At 34.5% G+C, this 21,298-nt stretch overlaps 1 protein-coding gene across 2 annotated transcripts in view; it reads right to left on the reverse strand.

Moving 5' to 3' along the window:
• LOC124533504 (protein tiptop-like) overlaps window positions 1-21,298 on the reverse strand; it is a 261,420-nt gene that overhangs the window by 14,792 nt on the left and 225,330 nt on the right. The window contains exon 1 of one of the 2 annotated variants that reach the window (XM_047108839.1): window positions 18,772-18,913. The exons of the other annotated variant lie outside the window; for it this stretch is intronic. Coding sequence (XP_046964795.1) covers window positions 18,772-18,829 — 58 coding nt within the window. The 5' untranslated portion in view covers window positions 18,830-18,913. Of the gene's footprint in view, window positions 1-18,771; window positions 18,914-21,298 lie in introns of those variants that run through there. 2 annotated transcript variants of the gene reach the window in all.

Genomic DNA, 21,298 nt, shown 5'->3' on the forward strand with positions numbered 1-21,298 from the left:
CGTGTGTCGTCACATCAATCAGGATCCTTGATTGATGGGTGACGGCGATGCAAAACAAAATTTTTGATGAGAATTATCTCTTCCTTGCTTTAATTAGTTTTGGTATGAACTTGTATCATGGGTTACTACTAATAGCTATCAGGCTTACAATATACTAACATCAATATTTAACTTATAAGAAGTAAGAACAAAGATAAAACAAATATTGGACAACATCACATACATTACTCTGATCCCAATGTAAGTAGCTAAAGCACTTGTGTTTTGGAAAATCAGATGTAACGACGGTAAAATACCCAGACCCAAGACAACATAGAAAACTAATGTACTTTTTCTACATCGACTCGACCGGGAATCGAACTCAGGACCTCAGAGTGGCGTATCCATGAAAACCGGTGTACAATCAACTCCACGGAGACCGTCAAAATATAAAAGTATTTCAATTTTAATTTTCATTTTCGGCGTTTTTCTGCTATAATATGTATATATTATATAAACCTGCCTCTTTAATCACTTTGTTAATTGATGGCGTGAAGCGAATTGTGATTCTTTTGCAATCATACTGGCTTGTTCACCCTTCAAATGTTTGCCGGTAAAATAATTGATGAATGTATTTGGACTGGACAGGTGGCACTAGGCCACAAAAAATAGTGTTAGACCCGTCTTCATTGCCCACGCTACCACATTGAAAATGGACCCAGAACTGATCCGAATATGTGAAGAACTTTTGGAGTAATTATTTATTCTAATACAAATTTATTATTTGCAATTCATCTCTTTTCAAATACTACAAATCAATTGTGATATATAGACTATATATTTAATTTAAATTTAGTATGTGCAGTAAAACAATCACCTCAGTTCAGACAATGATCTTCAAATGTCACAAAGTTCTATGCGACATAAACTATATGTCATTATAAAATTTATAAGATACGTCAACGTATCATCGTAAGTTGGTTAATATTTCTCGAGTGAGAAACGAAATAATTTTCATTGATCGTGTGACTTCTTAAAATGAAATGAAAACATTGATAAATCTTATGTATAATCCGCAACTTAATTCGAATGATTGAAACGCCGATCCTGACAAATTAATAAACCGATTTGGTATAGAATATGCTATATTAAATATTTGAATTCAAAAATTAAAAACCCAAAAAATAAATAGACGTGTGACTATATTTCGGGATATACCGAAAAGCTAGAAATGATAACCCGCAAATGTTCATGGTTTTTAAACAAATCCATCAGGGGTCACATCGACCGGGATTAGTCTGGAGAAATCCGGTAACTCGTGCCGTCAGTCGCCATCCGTTCGCGTCGACTCCCAGACATCTGGACATCATTTTCATTAGGAACGACTCTCGACACCATTTGTACTAATGCTGAGGTGGAATTGGATGGGGTCGCCTTAACCCTCCGCTTTCCTTGCAATATATATCTATACATATAATAAAATTGTAGTGTGTGTTTGTAATATAAAATAGACCTTTTTTTACTCAATGCGTTTGTATATACGGTATATACCAAAATAATATTTTTTACTATTTTTGTCTGTCTGTGTGTTTGTTCCGGCTAATCTCTGGAATGGCTGGACCGATTTTGACGGGACTTTCACAGGCAGATAACTGATATAATAAGGAGTATCTTAGGAAAAATTTATACAAATGCGGATAAGGTCGCGGGCCCAGCTAGTAGAACAATATATTAGATCATCGATATATATAAATTGGAATGTGTTATATTTTTGTCTTATCGTATAATTATGATAAGATCATTGACATTCTATATTTGTATTTGTAAGATTATTAATTACTCCTCTATCGATATACACGTGTAATGATTAGAGCCTAAACCTATGTTTTTACAATGGGATAAGATGAAAACCTCAGCTTCAACAGTTGCTTCTATTAATAAAAAAAATGCTATAGAAATTATTTGTTGGTGATTTTTCGAAGAACTGATATAAATTGGCAATTATTTCAGTTGAAATTCATTACAATACGATACGATATTTTGAAATAAATATAAAATGAAATCATGAAATTAATTGGAAATTTATAAATATATAATTCAGGTAGGCGGATGAACAAATGGATAAGTGTTCACCACCTCTCAAATTCATTACAACAACAACAGCCTGTAAATTCCCACTGCTGGGCTAAAAGCCTCCTCTCCCTTTGAGGAGAAGGTTTGGAACATATTTCACCACGCTGTTCCAATGCGGGTTGGTGGAATACACATGTGGCAGAATTTCTATGAAATTTGTCACATGCAGGTTTCCTCACGATGTTTTCCTTCACCGCTGAGCACGAGATGAATTATAAAGACATATTAAGCACATGAAACAGCGGTGCTTGCCTGGGTTTGGGGCCGGGGCCATCTCGACTCATAATTCATTAACCATTCCTTATATCGCCAATGCACCGACATTAGGACCTAAGATGTTGCCGTTTGTGGCTGATACACCGGCTCTTTCACCCTTCAAATCGGAACACAAGCTAATAATAAGAGAGTAATGCTAAGTGGGTGATCCTACCCGGATGAACAAAGCAATAATACAGAGTGTTATAAGAAACACACACATATATCTAGATAAAAATTCAAAAATAAATCTAATGCTAAAACATTTGTATTAAAAATAATGTGTGTGGTTAAAATTCTTCCACAATAAATTTAATTTAAATTAATTGTTTTACTCAAATTAATAAACGGAAGTACACTTATTGCCGGTTATTGTCGGTTGGTTTCACGTTGATAGCGTCACGTATAATTGTCAAAGTGTCGGTAAGGGCCACTCGAATACGGAATACATTTTTTATATATTTCGATGTATTATTAAAATTGCATTTTTGTATGAAGGGAATCAAAAAATAACCTGTTATAAATAATTATAGTTGTAGCTGTAACCAAAGTGCACAACTGACTCTTAAATTTGATATGATTTTATTTTTATTTTAGAAGAGATCGCTCATTAAATAATAGTTTTTTGAAAATGTGTGATAGGTTCTAATCTGAATGAGGAATATTCTTTTGATGAACTCAATTTGTGTCTAAAGTCATCTCTTTATTGTCGAAAACAGCAATACAGACTTCCACAGCGGTGTTTATTGAAAAAATCATATACATATATTAAACGCATATAGTTACGTACTAGGGTAAATACCAATTTATGACGTATAATCTATATGTTATCAAATCAAGTATAGAACTGTTGTATGTTTTAAATATACAATAATTATAATAAATATGATGCAATCTTTTGTCATACTATAGAAAATAATTTTGTAGTATTTATTCGTATTATTAACATTTGTGAAACCATTCAAGGAATACCAATAATGGTTCTGTAGAGGAAAAAATTCTTATGGTTTTTAAAGAACCTTACAACGCATGTTTTGCCTTTATTAGGGACATTTTTATGTAGTGATATGTTAAATTATATATTTACACTATTCATGTATAAATGAAAATTTAAATACGGAAAAGAAATAAAAAATATTTTTTTTTAAATTGACTTAATCATTTATACACATGTAAGGCTAATTATTCATTTCATTTTTATAATGAAATCATCCTGTTAAGCGGAACCAAAGCAATTAACATAAATCCTATAAAATCGCTCATTAAATAAACGTATTTATTGAATTTAAAAGAAAAACTCACTCTAAAAACAATTGTTATCGGTTTTATCTGTTAAATTGCGCGAACATAGCGATGCCGTGACAGGGACTCGCCGGCGCATTACATATACATTTTATATGTTGAGATCCAGTAAGTAATGCAAAACATGTGACGTACAGTTGTAAAGAGGTGCATTGAGCTATGTGCTATTCACGCGACGCTCCTAGGGCCGCGTAACGACAGCATAAACATACCATTACAACTGATGTAATTTCCCCGATCGATTTAATCGTAGATTACTATTATTGCAAATCATATTTATAATGCGAGCTATTTTCAGCAAATTTTTATTAAATGTATCATCGTGAATTTCTATTTTCGTAACGATTACGATCAGTATTGATTGATTGCTATAATTATGTGTCACATGATCCGATATTAATTTTTATTTTTAGTACGGATAAAAAAAATAATATCGACGATTAATGAGTTAATCATTATTTATTGCAAACCGCTGCTGACACTCTCATTGCTGACGTTACATTTGATCCAATCCAAGTTGCCAAGTACCTGCTCTAACGCCATCCTCGCTGCAGAGGGCGGAGACTTTGTTGCGTTTTGACCAATGATTTCGCTCCGTTCAGGCAAAACTAATTATACTGATTTATGCTCCCATTGTTCATTGTTGTATGTCTTTCTCTGGCTATACGTTTTCATGCATATGCATTGTGATGCATCGCCTATCAACTTTTGTTTTTCCGACATCACAAAGTTCTGAGCGAGAAGCGATAATCCCGATCCATAATGGCGTTTGGATCTAAATTACTTCATCCTAGAATATTTTCTATTTATTTCGAAATGTTTGCAGTTGATTAAGAAACTATGGTTTAATTACATAAAACTATTACCACGAAGGAGTTGACCGGACTTGTTTATTGAATAATAAAAATAAACTGGAATAAGTAACATAGCATGGAAACAGACTACACAACTAGTACAAAAGGAAAAAACTCGCCCGAGATAACGTCAACCGCATTGTATAATCAATATATCGCTGAATGTATTCCACGTTGCGAAAACAGAGCAGCAAATCGTCCTGCGCCCGCGCATTCACCTGTCGCTCGCACGTGGGCGGAGTCAGGGAATTCGACTTTCACGCTTTTTTCCCTTTGGCCCTGTCATCGAGCAGGGGAATTCGGGTGCGATATTTTCTGCGGTTGGAATCCGAAGGCTGTAACTCGAGTTGAGATATTTATTCTTTAGTCCCACCGTTCAGAGATTTATGGGACAAGTTTGGCGTTTTTGCATTGAATTTATTTGAAGGGTCCTTAATCCGGGTAGTGTACCAGATAAACGATCTCGAATTTAATTTCTCGTTTATGTTAGATCGTTTTACTTTCTGATCTCTGTCATAATTTACGACTTATTTTTTAAAAATAGAACACGTTTTCGTTAACGGTCATTGGTTATAAAGTATTACAGGAATTATATTCGAAATGTAATTAGTCAAAGATAACATCGGCTGTCATATCTGCAGTTACGAAATTTCGTTAATACATTCACATCCATGCGATCGCGTGTTGCGCGGGCGATAATGGATATAGGTTAACAGTGGCTATGATTCGAGTAAACAACAATAATAGGTAAATTCAAAGATCGGGGCGAGGTTGAGTGCTTTCCGACGAAAGATTGATCGTTGACTAACAATTGTGAAATATGGTTTTATACTAAAAGTGGGTCATAGCGCCCATCCAGTGTGGGTATTATGTAAACAAATATGTTTCATTAACAATTGTATTTTTGTAACAATATATTACAAGTATAACAATAATTATTAACAAAAGATTTTATTATAGATAGATAATAGGATTAGTTGAATACAAAGGGTTGTGTTATTTATAGAACATAAGCAGAATTAAAATAGTTCGACCAGCGTTTGTCACCGTCAAGATCAACTGTTTCCTGCACTATCGTGTTACTAATCAGTTCTGAAATGGGATCTTCTGATCTTGATGACGTCATTTTTCATTTTGATTTCTATATTTAAATAATAGCTGATTACATTTCAAAAGATAAAATGCAATTCACAACAATAAAAGAACATAACATTAAGATAACGAAATAATGTTTAAACGGCGATCATCGGTATTGTATAAATGCGACTGCAAACAATAGATACATACGTTTTTAGTTGCTGAGGCGTGACTTAGAAACGAATAGTTAACAGCTCATATTTACATTGCATTTAAGATAAGGATTTTCTTTGTCTTAGCCGTCGACTGAGCAAATTTCGCAGTGTGTTAAATAACTAAATCTATTGTTGTTTGTCTATGATAATCTCACTTAAGATGGCGGTTTGATTTTTGTCACAGTTACAAATTAGATAAGAGTTGTGATTGTAAATGGTAATCTGTATCAACCAATCCAAGGAAACGTTGATAAATTCCATCCCAAATAGGAAAATTTAATTTGATTAATGAAATAAAAATTATATTTGAAAACTTACAGTATTTAAAGCAATAACAATGTCTAAGATCCTAAGCCTTAGTCGAGTGTATCAGCGGTTAAATAAATCGCAGTGCCGCTGTATATCCGAGTGGCGGTCACACTGCGTCCAATTTCGGATTCGATCTCATTACCATAACGCGAGTGCGCCGGCTCGACACCGCACTGTCCGATCTCAGGGTGTCACACACGGGTACATAGCATCCCATGCAATACAATTTATTGGAAAAATCATTGTCATTTATAAATAATACGATATGGAGTATTATAAAAGCGTACAATATATAATACAGTCGTTGATATTAAAAAAACAAAAAAAAATGTATAATAATTTATTCTGTTGACGTTACTTACTTTTTTAGTTGTTTTTATTTAGAATTAAAAAATGTTAAATAAAATATGAATGGGTACTTATTACAGTATATTGTTTCGTTCAAAATTAAATTTAAATGAACATTTAATAATTATTGGTTTTAATAGCTGATTATTTTCTTCAAAACGTCTCCCATTCAATTATGTACACGGATAAGTGTAATAAATACGTATACGAGATATATAGTAGACGTAGTATATATTTCCATAAGCATTTCGAAATATTACGTTTCAATTTCTTTATAACGATTATTAAAAAACAAATTCTCAATAGATATGGTCGTCCGCAAATTCTCCCGTGAGCGCGCGTCGTCTTCGACACCGACTATTTTATAATACACTATTCAGACGCGCATTAAGAGCCATCTTTAACTTGGGAATGTACAGATCGAATTTCATTATCATACTGCTTTTCGAGGGCACTCGACTACAGACACGCTGCACGCCTTACACGAGCTCCTATAAGTGATACGTCGCCAGATTAGACCCTGGCTCTAGAATAGATAATGCTCATATTATCATATTCAATAGCTGGCAAGTTTCTCCATCTCAAATGCTTTAGGTGTGATATTCTATTGATGAGAAATACATATTAAAAACTCATTCAGTGATCATCGTCTTTATACGTTTTAAATTTCGAATCTGCGAATCTAGAAAATAAATAAATATATAGAACCTCTTTTTACAAATCCGTATCGACTAATAATTCAAATCATGATTCAGAGAGGTAATTAATGTTAAAAGTAAAAAGCAAAGGAGATTCAAAGGTAGGGGTGAGGTGTTACGGATGCACCGATTCCGGGTGAGCGCGACGCGACCGCATTTTATCTCCGACTAATGATCTCCAGCGGCCGTAATGAGGAAGGTGGGGACCTCGCACCACCAATAAGGTATTTATGAGAGCGTCCTTCTGTAATGGAACGTGTCAACTCGGCGGTGGAAAGGTCACCCCGCATTATCGTCCGAGGAAATTAGAGAAAGCGTTTGCGGTGAGGATTACAAATATATTTAGACACTAACCTGCATGCATTTCGCCTTCGGTGTTCCCCTCTTTATCGTTAAGGGATATTATTATAAAACACATTACATTGTCTCATTCCGTATACATTATTCGATGCGATTGCTCTTTGTCATGTTATGATGAAAGAGCCTCAGGTGCCGTACCGTGGGCCGCCTCATCGCGCTCCACAGAATGAGTGTCCAGTTATGGAATGGTTCTAAATAAAGGAAAAGGACAATAGCCGATCGCATGTCGCCGTACGCAGAATGCGACTCGTTAAGTCGCTTCGGACGCGAATTTAAGAGACAGCTTCTAAATATCCAGTGGCGGCGTGCGCATGCGTCGGGAGATCTGTATCGCGCGCACAATACCGCGGCCGGCCGTCACGACGACGGTAGCAGAAATATGGACGCGCCCGTGCATGCTTTCTTGTTTTATGTTAATGCAACCTTAAACGAATAGCGAAAAATATCGCAAGCGTCGTCAGCTCTGATGAAATACAAGATATCGAGTAATTACAGAGGCACATCGTGAGACTGAGGAATCGAAGGGAAATTCGAGCATCGTAACGTATCGCGTCGCATTATAGGACACGTCACACGAGGAAGTGGAATAATTAACGAGGTCTCGTCGCAGGGCCGACGCATTCCCACTCGCGCTATCGACGCTGTCGATCTGCCGCGGGCGAAATACCGAAACCTAATAAGTCGCCCAGTCTCATTTGTGTAAGGAGTCGACCGGAAAAAAGAACAATACCGATAAAGGAGACGGTCCAATAATTTAGGGTCATTGTTTCGCACTTAATTTATGGAGTGCGGGTGGACGATTGATTTGTAGGTTCAGCGGGGTCCTGCGAAAGAGTCGGGATAAGTACTTTTAAATCCGCTCCGGGTGGATTACCGGGTTCTGCCCGGAGGCGTCTCGAAGCGTCAATGCGTCGAGGAAAACTCAATTTATTCGCGGTGGCATCTTCGCAATATACATACAATGCTCGCCGGCATTAAAATGCGCGATAGGATTGGCCGGTGGTACGGGGCGGGGTACGCAGACCATATACGCTCATGTCGTGATGCACATATTAAGTTAGGCCTTCTCTACATGGGATGAGATCGGATACCGGGGAGGAATTACGAGATAGGCACCGATGACGTCCGCGCGATCGTGAGTGTCCCTCCGGTAGTGAGAGCACAATGGGCGCGCCAGAATGAAATTATTAAGGCCCTTGGGCCTGGTGTTACATTAAAACGCGGGTGGTAAGCTGTGCCATTAAATTATCGAACACTCAAACGTCCTCCTCTAGTATTATGTTTAGTTTTCCGTAATAGACAATATCACGACCTAAATGCTTATTTATTGCTTCAGCGAGATATAATGCTATGAGCACTGATCGTTGCATTGTAACACAAATGTTTCACTCAAATGCGATCTTAAAGTATATTATTTTCATCTAATGCCTTACAACTGGAAATTACCGTTGTCCTTTTCTCTCGTTAAGATAAATAACATTGATTTGACAGGGACAGTCATTATACGACTCTAAAAAAGCCATATATTTTATAAAATTCAGTAGTGTTCGTTTAAACTACAAGTATTCAAGACATACATTTTCTCGAACGATTTGAAAGGTATATCTTAGCCGACAGGCTATGAATCTTCGTCGACGATTTATACTGTTGCTGTTTCAATATGGGATTAGCATTAATTGGAACGGTTGGCGATCCAAGATTACGCCTTCTATAAATGGCGAGAGGGTTTATGGTATCGAGTGGTGCGTTGTTGCCGTCAACTGCGCCCGCGCCGACTTGTAATTGGTCGAGCGCCGGTTGACATTTACACGCGAGCAAGATGGCCGGCCGATGCGATATTGCGACGAGTAATTGACAAATCGACTCGTTATGCTGTGTTAATTTATTGGGTCCAATGTTGGAACTTGTTTATTAGTTAATTCTAAGCTGTAGGTTTTATTTTCTCCATCATATTCGTAACCTTATGATTTCTTTGAAGTATAAGCTATAAGGAAAACTCATGCTTTAATAATCTTAGTAAAAATTTTGTGTTTAACGTCTTACTAAGAATACGGTTATATTTTTTTTTTATAACTTACTTATTTTTTTTTAGATGACGTTTATTACAATCGTTTTGGTTTATATGATTCATAATGTTGGTTGAAAACGTTGGCCCAATAGCATACTCTGCGAAACGGAGCTAGAATAATTGGTTGCATGCGACGATCCTATAAACGTTTCTTTTGCTAATAAGCTAGTTTCTCGGAAACACGAGGTTACGTGGTTCGAGCCCCGGACAAATTTTACAGCGTGTTCCGTAATTACACTCGGAATTTTACACGCGATTCTTTGATATGATCAACATTGATGTTTGCATTTGTAAATTATTTTAGCTAATTCGATTATGGAATGGATAACGTAAATATGAAGACTTACAATTATCATAGAGAAACCATATTTTTGTCTTTTTTATCATATCTAAAATGTATGTATGTTAAAAAACTTTTATATGTAAGCAATAACTATAGTGGGATTTTACATATAATGAAACAAAATGTACACAGAACATTATAGACTAGGATCAAAAGCGAATATGAAATCAAAAGTGAATATCAATTCCTGATAGTGTGTGAAATGCTTAATAATTTTTTAATACGTCAATCATTAATATTTAAAGTAACGTATCAATAAAATACTATTAGGAGAGAGATAATATCGATGCGAAATCAAAAAAAAAAAATAGTAAAAAATAAGAACTACAAAACAAAATGCTTCAATGCAATGACTTCGATACACCCTAAATCGTTCATTAATAAAAGGGATCAGAATGATCACATTTTACTTGATTAATTACTTTTATGGTTGATTAAATATTTGCTATTTAAACATGCTATTTAAATTTAATAATTTAAATAGCATGTCTGTAACTAGTGTGTTTGAACCACACTTTTAATAACTGCCAGGGAATAAACTTTGCACAAGACACCTATCATCAGATATTTTAGTCAATCCTTACATCGACAAAGCACCACCAACCTTGGAAACTCAGATGTACATAAGATATGAGTTTTTAAGGGTGGTATTTTTGAGTCTTTCCTTGTGCTATTAGTTACAAGAGCTTACTCATCCTGGAATCCAATATAAATTAGTATTGCTGTTGTATGAATATATGATGAGTGGACTAAACAGACTTGCACAAGGCACTTTGTAGTGTGTTCATCACAATCATCTTAAAACTCGACGTAAATATTGTGGCTAAAAGGGTTTTTTTTCTCCACCGGCGTCTGTTCGTCGCGTCTCATGATGGATCTGCACTATGACAATCCATCAATCTCCCGTCTGATCTTTATTTTGTAGTCTTATAACTAGTAGAGTTAAATCCTTCATTGTCCTTGATGTAGTTGAACTGTGCTAGTATTCTCAAACGTGATTGTTTCTAAGTTATTAACCATTTTATTTTTGGTTAATTTCACATCAGCTGCTAACAATCTAAAGTATGGTCCCCCTATAATTACAATTGCATATTTAAACTGCTAATAATGAAACAGATTGCATAGCAATAGTTGCGTGAGTAGATACAATTGAGGTACTTGTTTAGAGGAGAACGAAAGATTTTTTATCTTCGTTCGAGACGATTAAAACAAGACGACTACACTGTCTAGTGAAGGCACTTACACATGTACAAACGTTTAAACTCCTACCTAAAAATCTAACATAATGATAGATCTGCTTAAGTGACAAGGCTTGATGAAACTTACGAATAATATATTAATTAATTATGAACATAAGTGCATTATTCTTGGTGATAGGGCTTTGTGCAAGCCCGTCTGGGTGAGTGTATGTATTAGATAAAAAATAATACGTAAATATTGACATACTTTTATTAAGATTACTTGGTGGTAGGGTTTTGTGCAAGCCCGTCTGGGTAGGTACCATCCACTCATTATTTATTCTACCACCAAATAACAGTTCTCAGTATTATTGTGTTCCGGTTTGAAGGGTGAGTGAGCCAGTGTAACTACAGGCACAAGGGTCATAGCATCTTAGTTCCTAAGGTTGGTGGCACATTCACGATGTAAGGAATAGTTAATATTTCTTACAGCGTCATTGTCTATGGGTGATGGTGACCACTAACCATCAGGTGGCCCATATGCTCGTCCGCCAATCTATAACATAAAAAAAATATAATTACTGGGTTAATTATAATTTTCAACGGTTTAGAGTCGCTGGACAGCGATACCGGATGACGTTATAAAATTAACGCCATGCACAACCGAAGCATTCACACAAATCCTTATCATACATTATCACGTCTTTATCTGCACGATATGATTGATCGCCCTCGCACTTTAACCAGGTAAACAATGGCACCGGGCCCCTGAACATCGTCCATTTTTTTAACGACACGTGCGCTTTAGTAAACATTCTGTTTGAACACACAGCGAATTAACCCTAAACGTTATTAACTTACGGGTGGTATTTGTGTGAATTATATACATGTGATGAGGTTATACCAATTAAAGGATAAGGTTGGTATAGATGAGGAATGATGGATGCTTTGTCAACAATTTAGGCTGTCCGTGGTTAGCAATAAAGCTGGATGTACACACATCATAAAACTTTACTAAAATACATATAAAAAATATATTTTTTATTCATGCCACTTCTATCTCTTCATAAGCCATTGTGATAAAAATTTCGTTGTACATTCACCCTAATGAAATATTAGAGCTCGTTTCGATATATGTATATAGTGAGGTATATTGGAAATAATAAGCTTTTAAATACTAAATTGGCTACGAATCATATAATAAAGATAATTTTATGAAGTTTATGAGAAGTCTTGGTCCATAGCTCTTCTCAATAGACGGGTTTACCTTGAAAATGATATATAATGTTGTTTGTATCTTAACTGATATTTTCGTAGAAAAAAGGTAATAATTCATTTCCAATATTCAAATGTGATGTTTCTTTTATTTTATGAGGAAGTTAAATTATAAATCAAATGTCTGTCATTTTGATAAAATGAAATAGGACGAAATGAAAATCGTCCCCTAATTAATAATTTCCGTTTACACAAACAAAGTTTAATTCCGATGAACCTCTAAAATTCATTTTGCATAGCCTAATAAAAAACTGCAAAGTTCAAATAGTCCGCTTGGTAGGGTGTCCACAATAAACATGTCACAGCGGACAGTCCGATACCCGACATCGTACTTATCAGTGACCATAACGTCCTCAATTTTACGACAACCTTTCGATGCGCTCGCGTGCGTAAATTTAAACAAAACGTCAAGCCGCGAGATTTTATTTTACAGATCAAGGAAATTGTATCGATATTTCAACAGTAATGTTTTTGTGTTACGGAACAGATATCTTTATGTGTACATTTCTCGGATGTTCATACTATTCTGATAAACCGGTGTGCTGCGGGACGGCTGTTTATTTGTTGCCATAAAATAATATAACAGCGAATTATACGCTCATGTGCTGGAGAGAGATAGCAGACGAAACTTCACCGTGCTTCATAACAAAAGAAAAATGTTACATGTCACACCGAGATGCTCTACCCAGGTGACATTGTGTTTCTAAGCTACATTTGTTTTTATATTTCATATCCTGCTTATGTTTACGTATATCGACCAAACTGCTGTGGAGCTGCGTGGTTCAATGTGCAAGCTTTATCCTTAACCGGAAGATTCAGCAATGACTGGCTGGAATTATATGCAGATGCAAAATGATCTTTAATGTAAGAAAAAGAAAAAATCCAAACTTATCAAATAGCATAAATATCTATTAAACTCGGAAGGTGCTCTTCGCTTTCTCGCTTCGTTCTAATCTCGATTTAAGCGCAAATAGCGAAAACTAAAAACCGGTCCGAGCACGGCCGTGTAATTCTAATTAGGCAATTCAGGCAGCGGCCGGTACTAATGGGGCCCGTTCGGTGCCATAAAGCAGCCGTAATCTGATCGTGTGAACACGCTGTCCGCGTGTCCCGCGAACATTGTCCGCAGACATGCGACGCTTTGTCACCCTACTCGCTATACTTATAGCCAGCTTATAGCTGATCGGATGCACGCAGCGTTGCTTTTTTTCATCGATTTCACATAAAACCTTTGTGTTTATTGACTGGGTTTCATCTAATTTATAGGTATATCATTTATGTATATTCGCTATATCTTTGTGGAGGTAAACCATATATCAATAACAAATATACTTTATGAGTTTTCATCACATCATCATTACATAGTATAAGACAAAGTTACTTACTATCTGTCCCTATTTTGATTTTGATGCGGTCTTTTTCAATAAATAGAGTGATTCGAGAGGAAGATTTTTGTATATAATACATGGACAATATAGTAAAGAGACACTGTTTATTTTAGAAGTATCTAATGTGATGTCGTAAATAAACAAATTCTGTAGTACTTACATATATTTAGTATAAGCATTGCACCCGTGTGACGCCAGGGCAGGTCGCTAGTTATTACATATATATAAATGCAAAAAGCTCTCTATCGACCTTCAGTCACCTCGAACCGCGGCACGGCGCGACACGGTGTAATAAATTAAATAAAAACAAACGTCAACGTACAGGGATACACACTCGGTGCCTTATTGATGGAAACAATTCAAACACCATTTAGATAGCGAGCTGGCGTTGACGTATTATTATTATTGTGAGACCGGCGGACCGACTCGCCTGGGCAGGGATGTGGGGATATATCGCTGTGTCTGGATGTGGCATAACTTGAAGCTATATAATAATAAAGACATAGGTCTATATAGGTATATACACATCTTTGTATTATGATTAAAAATATGTTGCAACTTAAATAACATATATTCTACGTATACATATAAAATGCGTTGCAAAGTTATTTATTTGAAACACCATCGGCATATTCACAAAAATCAAGCAATCAAAAGTACACGGACCAGTGCAGTGATACCACTACACTACAGGTATTTACAGCACTGTTGAATTAAATATTGATTTTGGAAAACGCAACTAGGTAGGAATTCCTTTACATCGAGATTACCGTTGGTATCACGATCAGTGTGAAAGTAAATGAGTTAGACATATGTCATGATAGTCGCCCTCTATTTAATCGAAAAATAAAGAATTTGTGCTCAATTTTAAAATAATTTTAGTTTAAAAAAAATGTTTAATTTATATTTTCAATAACATTCTAATGCACGATCACACTACCTGTAAATAGTAGAACTTTTACCTTGATAATTTTGAAATGTAATTTATTTTTTGTATGTGATATTGTATCTATTGTTGGTTGTCCTAATAAAAAATTAAAATAGGGAAATATAATATTATAATGTCAAGATTTAAGTTACATTTAGAATTATCAGTTTTTAATAATAATATGATTCATCTCTTAAAACGTTTCCATGATTTACGAATAAAGTGTCACTTATTTCATTATCATTGTAAGTAAGATATATTAATAATAAATAAGTAAAATAGTGATACCGCATCCACTCTTAGCGAATGAACGACCATCTTCAATGTCATTCATAATTCACGATCTACCGGCGACGATCGAATCTAGCCGGTCCTTTAAAGAAACTTATGCACGCCATTCTAAAGAACATTCTTAGCGTAATGATACTAGGCGGCGTTCCACGACTTCGGTCAGCTTCTGACCTGACTTATTGCCTTAGTTAAACTTATACATCGGTTCTATAACTAAATGCTTATGGGTTTTTAGTAAAACAATGTTGTCTTTGTCTTTCGAATATAAAATCAATTGAGATGGAAAGAGAGAAAATAATCTAAACAATACAAAATGTTTCCAAGTTTTATCGAACACAAGGAAAAATATTTGTTTAATTAATTATCAATTATCGTATCAAAGGCGATTATGTTATTAATATCAATAAGATTTTTCTAGTACAAATATTATTGTACATTTTAATATTCACGATGCGTACATACATATACTAATATAAAACGCTGTATAGTTTTGTTTGAACGCCCTCACTGCACCTAAATCATAACATAGTATAAAACGTCGCTTTCTCTGTCCCTATGTCCCTTTGTATGTTTAAATGTTTAAAACTACGCAACTGATTTTGATGCGGTTTTTTAATAGATAGAGTGATTCGAGAGCAAGGTATTTGTATATAATACATGGAGAATATGGTAAAGAAACACTGATAATTTTAAGAGATTTTTATGTGATGTTGTAAATGAACAAATTCTGCAGTATATTTAGTATCAGTATTGCATCCGTGCGAAGCCGGGATGAGTCTGTAGTGTGTTTTGATAGCTCAATTGTTGACGCAGGCTGTATGCTACTTTATATCAATTTATAATTAATAAGAGCGGCGTAGAAACTTTTAACGCGCGTGAAACCGCAAGGAGTTGCTAGTTTTATACGTCGTGTGTCGTGTGTGAATTGGAAGAGCTTAAGCGCCAAAATGGTGAGATTGGATAATAAGGTTAAAGTCTTTACTTTAAATCTCATTAATTTCCTTCTTTACTAATATATTATATCTTATCATAACTGACTTATTGATCGCAATATTTTTTTTTATTATATTACGTATTTTACCAGCCGAGATTGCAATATGAGTTCCGTGCGCCCTCTGTACTTCTATATATTAAAAAATATACTTAGGATTCAGAGCCGGATTTAAAGGTCTGGAGGCCCGCGGGCCACATGAACAACCTAATAATTATATTATCATGAATTAATTACTTTTTTTTATTTCAATCAGTAAGCTATGATTTATTTACTTGTATCGGTAACTTTTAAAATATTAAATAATAACATTATTATAATTTGACTATATCTCAGTATTTGTTAACTTGCTGAAAACTGTGGCCCCCACTAATGTGGAGGCCCCAGGGCGGTTGCCCCGGTTGCCCTCCCCTAAATACGGCCCTGTTAAGATTGAAACTCGAATATCGAGTATCATATATGCATGGGGTTTTACGTCATTGATAACACAAATTAAATATAAATTCAAAGATAAAAATTGAATCACAACAAAAATAACGAATGAATTTCTAAAAATGACCGAATGTAAATTAACAGCTCGAGTTATGTACAATAAGTCATTGTTATCGTTAAACTACACACTATATCCGATTCCTGATCGTAAAAATGCACTTAAAATCTTTTGACGGAATCGTTACGACCTATTAAATCTCATAACGCCACAGATTAAGCACACCACAGAGCTTTTAATTTACATTCTTAACGTTGTACAGTAAACATGCGTTGTGTTGGATAGAAACGTAAATCTCAACTGATTTAAAAGAAAAGAGTTACTTGACTAGTATGTTTTACTATTATCTATACTTTGTTTTATCATAGATTATAATTATTCAAAATCAAAATATACTTTATTCAAGTAGGCTTTTACTAGCACCTTTGAATCGTCATTTAACAAACTATATTAGGTAAAGCTACCACCGGTTCGGAAAACAGATTCTACCGAGAAGAACCGGCAAGAAATTCAGTACCTAGTTACTTTTTAAAGCTATTGGCATATAATATTTCTGTTCATTCCAATAATCCATTCTGGAGAACATCCTAATGCTCCAAATCTTCTATTCTTAAGTAGAGAAAACCTAGTCTTTTATATGCTATTATTTTTGTATATGTTACATTATAATCTAAAATTTCAATATGTTTTTGTTTTGTTTTGTTTTTTACTAATAATATTATTACTTATCACAAAAACAAAATATTGAATACCAAAGAAAAAAAGTTTCTGAACTGTTATGTATTTAACTATATATATGAATATAAGTTCTTATATGTTTTCTTTTAATTACAGAAACTCCCCAAAAAAATAAAAACGATTAATATCCAATAAGAACATTTAATTTCAACGAATTTCTTTAATTCACCGCTAAGTATTTTCCAAATTATAATTGATTACTGAAATTATTCCCGGACCTAGCATATCTCATATATACTAGATATGATAATCTATTTGGAGGAGGATAATGACAGATAGAATGACTAATTAATGACACGCTTCGATTGATTTGATTACACCACTGAAATAAAATGAATTAGTTGATAACGCATTGATAAAAATACGAGGAAAATATTTTCAAATCACATGATTGGTGCCGTGTCGGAAGAGTTTAGTAGAAAGAATTGACACGGACAAACAAAAACAAAGGTATACATTTTATTCTTTTAAATATTTTATCGGACCACCTGATGGTAAGTGGCCACCACCGCCCATAGACATTGGCACTGTTAGAAATATTAACCATTCCTTACATCGTCAATACGCCACCTTAGGAATATGATAAGATGGTATGTGTCGTATGCCTGTAGTTACACTGGCTCACGCTATAACCGGAACACAACAATACGAAGTACTGTTGTTTGGCGGCAGAATATCTGATGAGTGGGTGGTACCCAGACAGGCTTGCACAAAGCCCTACCAAGCAAAATGTACCTTTAATATAATCATTATTTGGTCTATGTTCAAGACCGTGTAAGAACTATGCAGTTACCAAATTCGATGCATAACAGCAATGGTAAGTAAGTAGTGTCGTGTTTTGGTTGAAATAGTGAGTGACCTAGTGTACCGCACAGGATATAATGTCTTCCAGATCAGTTGCAGAAAGGCGATGTAATGGATGGTTTGTTTCTTACAAAGCCAATGCCAATAGGCCGGTGGTGAATATACCATCAGGTCCAGTTTACAATCTGCCAGCTATTTTCAAGTAATCAAAACATAACATTTTTTTTATTAATCACTACATGATACATAAGTCCCCCGCGTCGCTCTTCATCTGCATACAACAACAACAGCCTGTAAATTCCCACTGCTGGGCTAAAGGCCTCCTCTCCCTTTGAGGATAAGGTTTGGAACATATTCCACCACGCTGTTCCAACGCGGGTTGGTGGAATACACATGTGGCAGAATTTCTATGAAATTTGTCACATGCAGGTTTCCTCACGATGTTTTCCTTCGCCGCTGAGCACGAGATGAATTATAAAGACAAATTAAGCACATGAATTAGCGGTGCCTGTGTGGGTTTGAACCCGCAATCATCGGTTAAGATGCACGCGTTCTAACCACTGGGCCATCTCGACTCTGTCTGTATGTTCGTGATAAACTCCAAAACTACTGTGCGGATTTTCATGCAGTTTTTACTAATAGACAAAGGGATTCATAAGGAAGGTTTATGTATATATATAATTTATTCAGATTGTGTAAATAAGTTGAAATATAAAGACAATTGTAAATATATTAAAAAATACTTACGGGCCGCCAGGAGTATGATATAATATTTCCTTAACGAAATTACACAAATGAGGCACATGAAAAAACAACGGTGTTTTGATTAGACTGCCTGCCTTTGATTACTGTTCACCTGTTCTCGTATTCCAACCACTGTACTATACATATAGTAATTAACAATGTACATACGTAATTAATAATCAAATTGATATCACTTTTTAAATACCAAAAACATGTGGCCTTGTCATTTTGCCTCTGATTTTATATTCGTTATTGTATCTTCAGTATTACGTTTTGCGCGTTCCAAATACTTTATTGTAATCTGGGATTTCATCGTATTATAAAATCATTTCAGTTATCTATCATTATTTATTTTTATCTTATGTATTCAATCAGATATCATTATTTTCTTTTTTATTTGTTTTTTTTTTTCTGTACCCGAGGGAAATTCATAAGTCTACTTCTGACTTTCACCTATGTCCTATTTAGAACTGTATTTAATACTAGGATTGCTAACCTTGTGCTGCTTACATCAAACAATGAAATGAAATTAAATATGTTATTTTTATTATTATATGCAGTTATTTAATACGGGATATTTGCCATGTTTTTTATTTTTACTTGGTAGAGCTCGATATTTCGTGAACAAGACATTCATAGATAATGTCGAAATATCGATTTCGTCCAACTAAAAATATAACACGGAAAATATCCCTCACTTAATGACTGTAATAGTTACACGATATGTTACATAAAACAAAGTATCCCAGCCTCCTTGATATCTTCGTATTTATTTATTCTGGAAACATCACAAAACCAATAATAACATAAAAAAGAAGAATAGAATTATTTGTCATTAGAGGTGTCGAGAGATATGACAAAGCGAGGATACAATTAATTATACCGATACAGTCGCTCAATCACGATCTAGAGGCGCCAGACGTAAAAAATCACCCAACAAAATGATAAAATTAAGAAAAGTCCAAAAAAATGTTAGGGCCGGAAAGGGCATGGAGCGACGACAGCTTTATACCAATCAACCGTTGATCGAATAATGCGAACCACAGAGTTATTAACGTTCAGAGATGTCAACTTGTAATACCGATTAAATTTTTTTATTAATATATTGACATCGAAAATATACAGAGAAGCGGAAATAAATATGTCTGTGTATATACACTACGCTTATATTATTATACTAATAAATACAGACTTCGAAAAATGGTGAGGTTCCGATGTATTCTGTACTTTTTACGAAGAAGCGTACATTTAGAGAAATAGTCAGGTTTAATTATTCTAGTTTCTTTTAAAATTTAGTAATAAGTCCCCCCTTTTCCATTTGATAATACCCTTGAATGATGACCTAATAATAACTAGAAAATAAAATTTGTTACTTCAAATAGTTGTTTTTTGTGTTAGTTTAAATGTCAGTTACACTATCACACAAAAACAACGAGACCGATGTATTCTCTACGTTTGTTTATTGCATAGATAATGTTTTATAAATAGACTTAATCAAAATACTTTAATGTCACGTCTGCCCGACATCGGTTGATCCGTCATTGAATTTGTAAGCGTGACAAATTTATTAGAGATGGTTTTTTGAACCCCCATGAATCTTTGTATCCGACTACGACCGTCTGTCTGTCAACAGATAATACGGAAAGGGACGAATCACTCGCTTTGTTCTTAATATACTTCTTATAATTATGTTTTGAAAATATTGTACTACAGAAAGTTTAATTTCCTGGTGAAGTTTTCTAGTTCACAGTTCATAAGTTTACTTCGAACGTTATATAAAATATAATGCGTTTAATGAAGTATAACTTCTATGAGGAAAATGAATGCAACATATCTAAATGTAACGTTTGTGTGAAACTATTGTTGTACTATTAATAACCATATTATTATTTATTTATATATTATATATCATTACTTAATATATACATATAATCTCTAGGAAATCTCATAGCTCCAACGATTCAGAAACATTTGAATATAAAACCTTAAAAAAACGTAGCACGTTAACTGGACCCTAATTGTTGGAAAATAATGTTATGGCGTCCAAATAATCGTCACTACATATCTCCCAAATTAATTATTGCTAAAATATGTAAAAGAGAACAATTTAAAAATTACATAAAAATAAAAAAACAAACGAATTTCTTGATTCAGCCAATCAGTGATTTTAGATATTATAATTAGGACCATCAACGTCTTAATTCCCCGTTTCGCTTCTAGTTTTATGTAATTAAAGTTCTTTTCGAATCGCTCCCCGCGGCGGCGCCGTAGGTACCCTGACCTATGAACCTTAAACTTTCGATCCGTTATTTCGTAACTAATCACGTTGAAAAATGTTTAAATTTCATGAAATCATTGAATTTATTCACAGTTAGGACGATAAAATAAGTGGGCGAAGCAGCGGGATGTCGTTAGTTTATTTACTTTGTAATATTTATGTCGATCATTTTATGTTAATTTAGATATTTTAAGTGACAAATTTTTGTACCGTATTTATTATTATAACGGATTTCTTAAAGTCATCTCTAAT

Source organism: Vanessa cardui, chromosome 11, assembly GCF_905220365.1.
Source record: "Vanessa cardui chromosome 11, ilVanCard2.1, whole genome shotgun sequence".
Taxonomy (NCBI): Eukaryota; Metazoa; Arthropoda; class Insecta; order Lepidoptera; family Nymphalidae; genus Vanessa; species Vanessa cardui.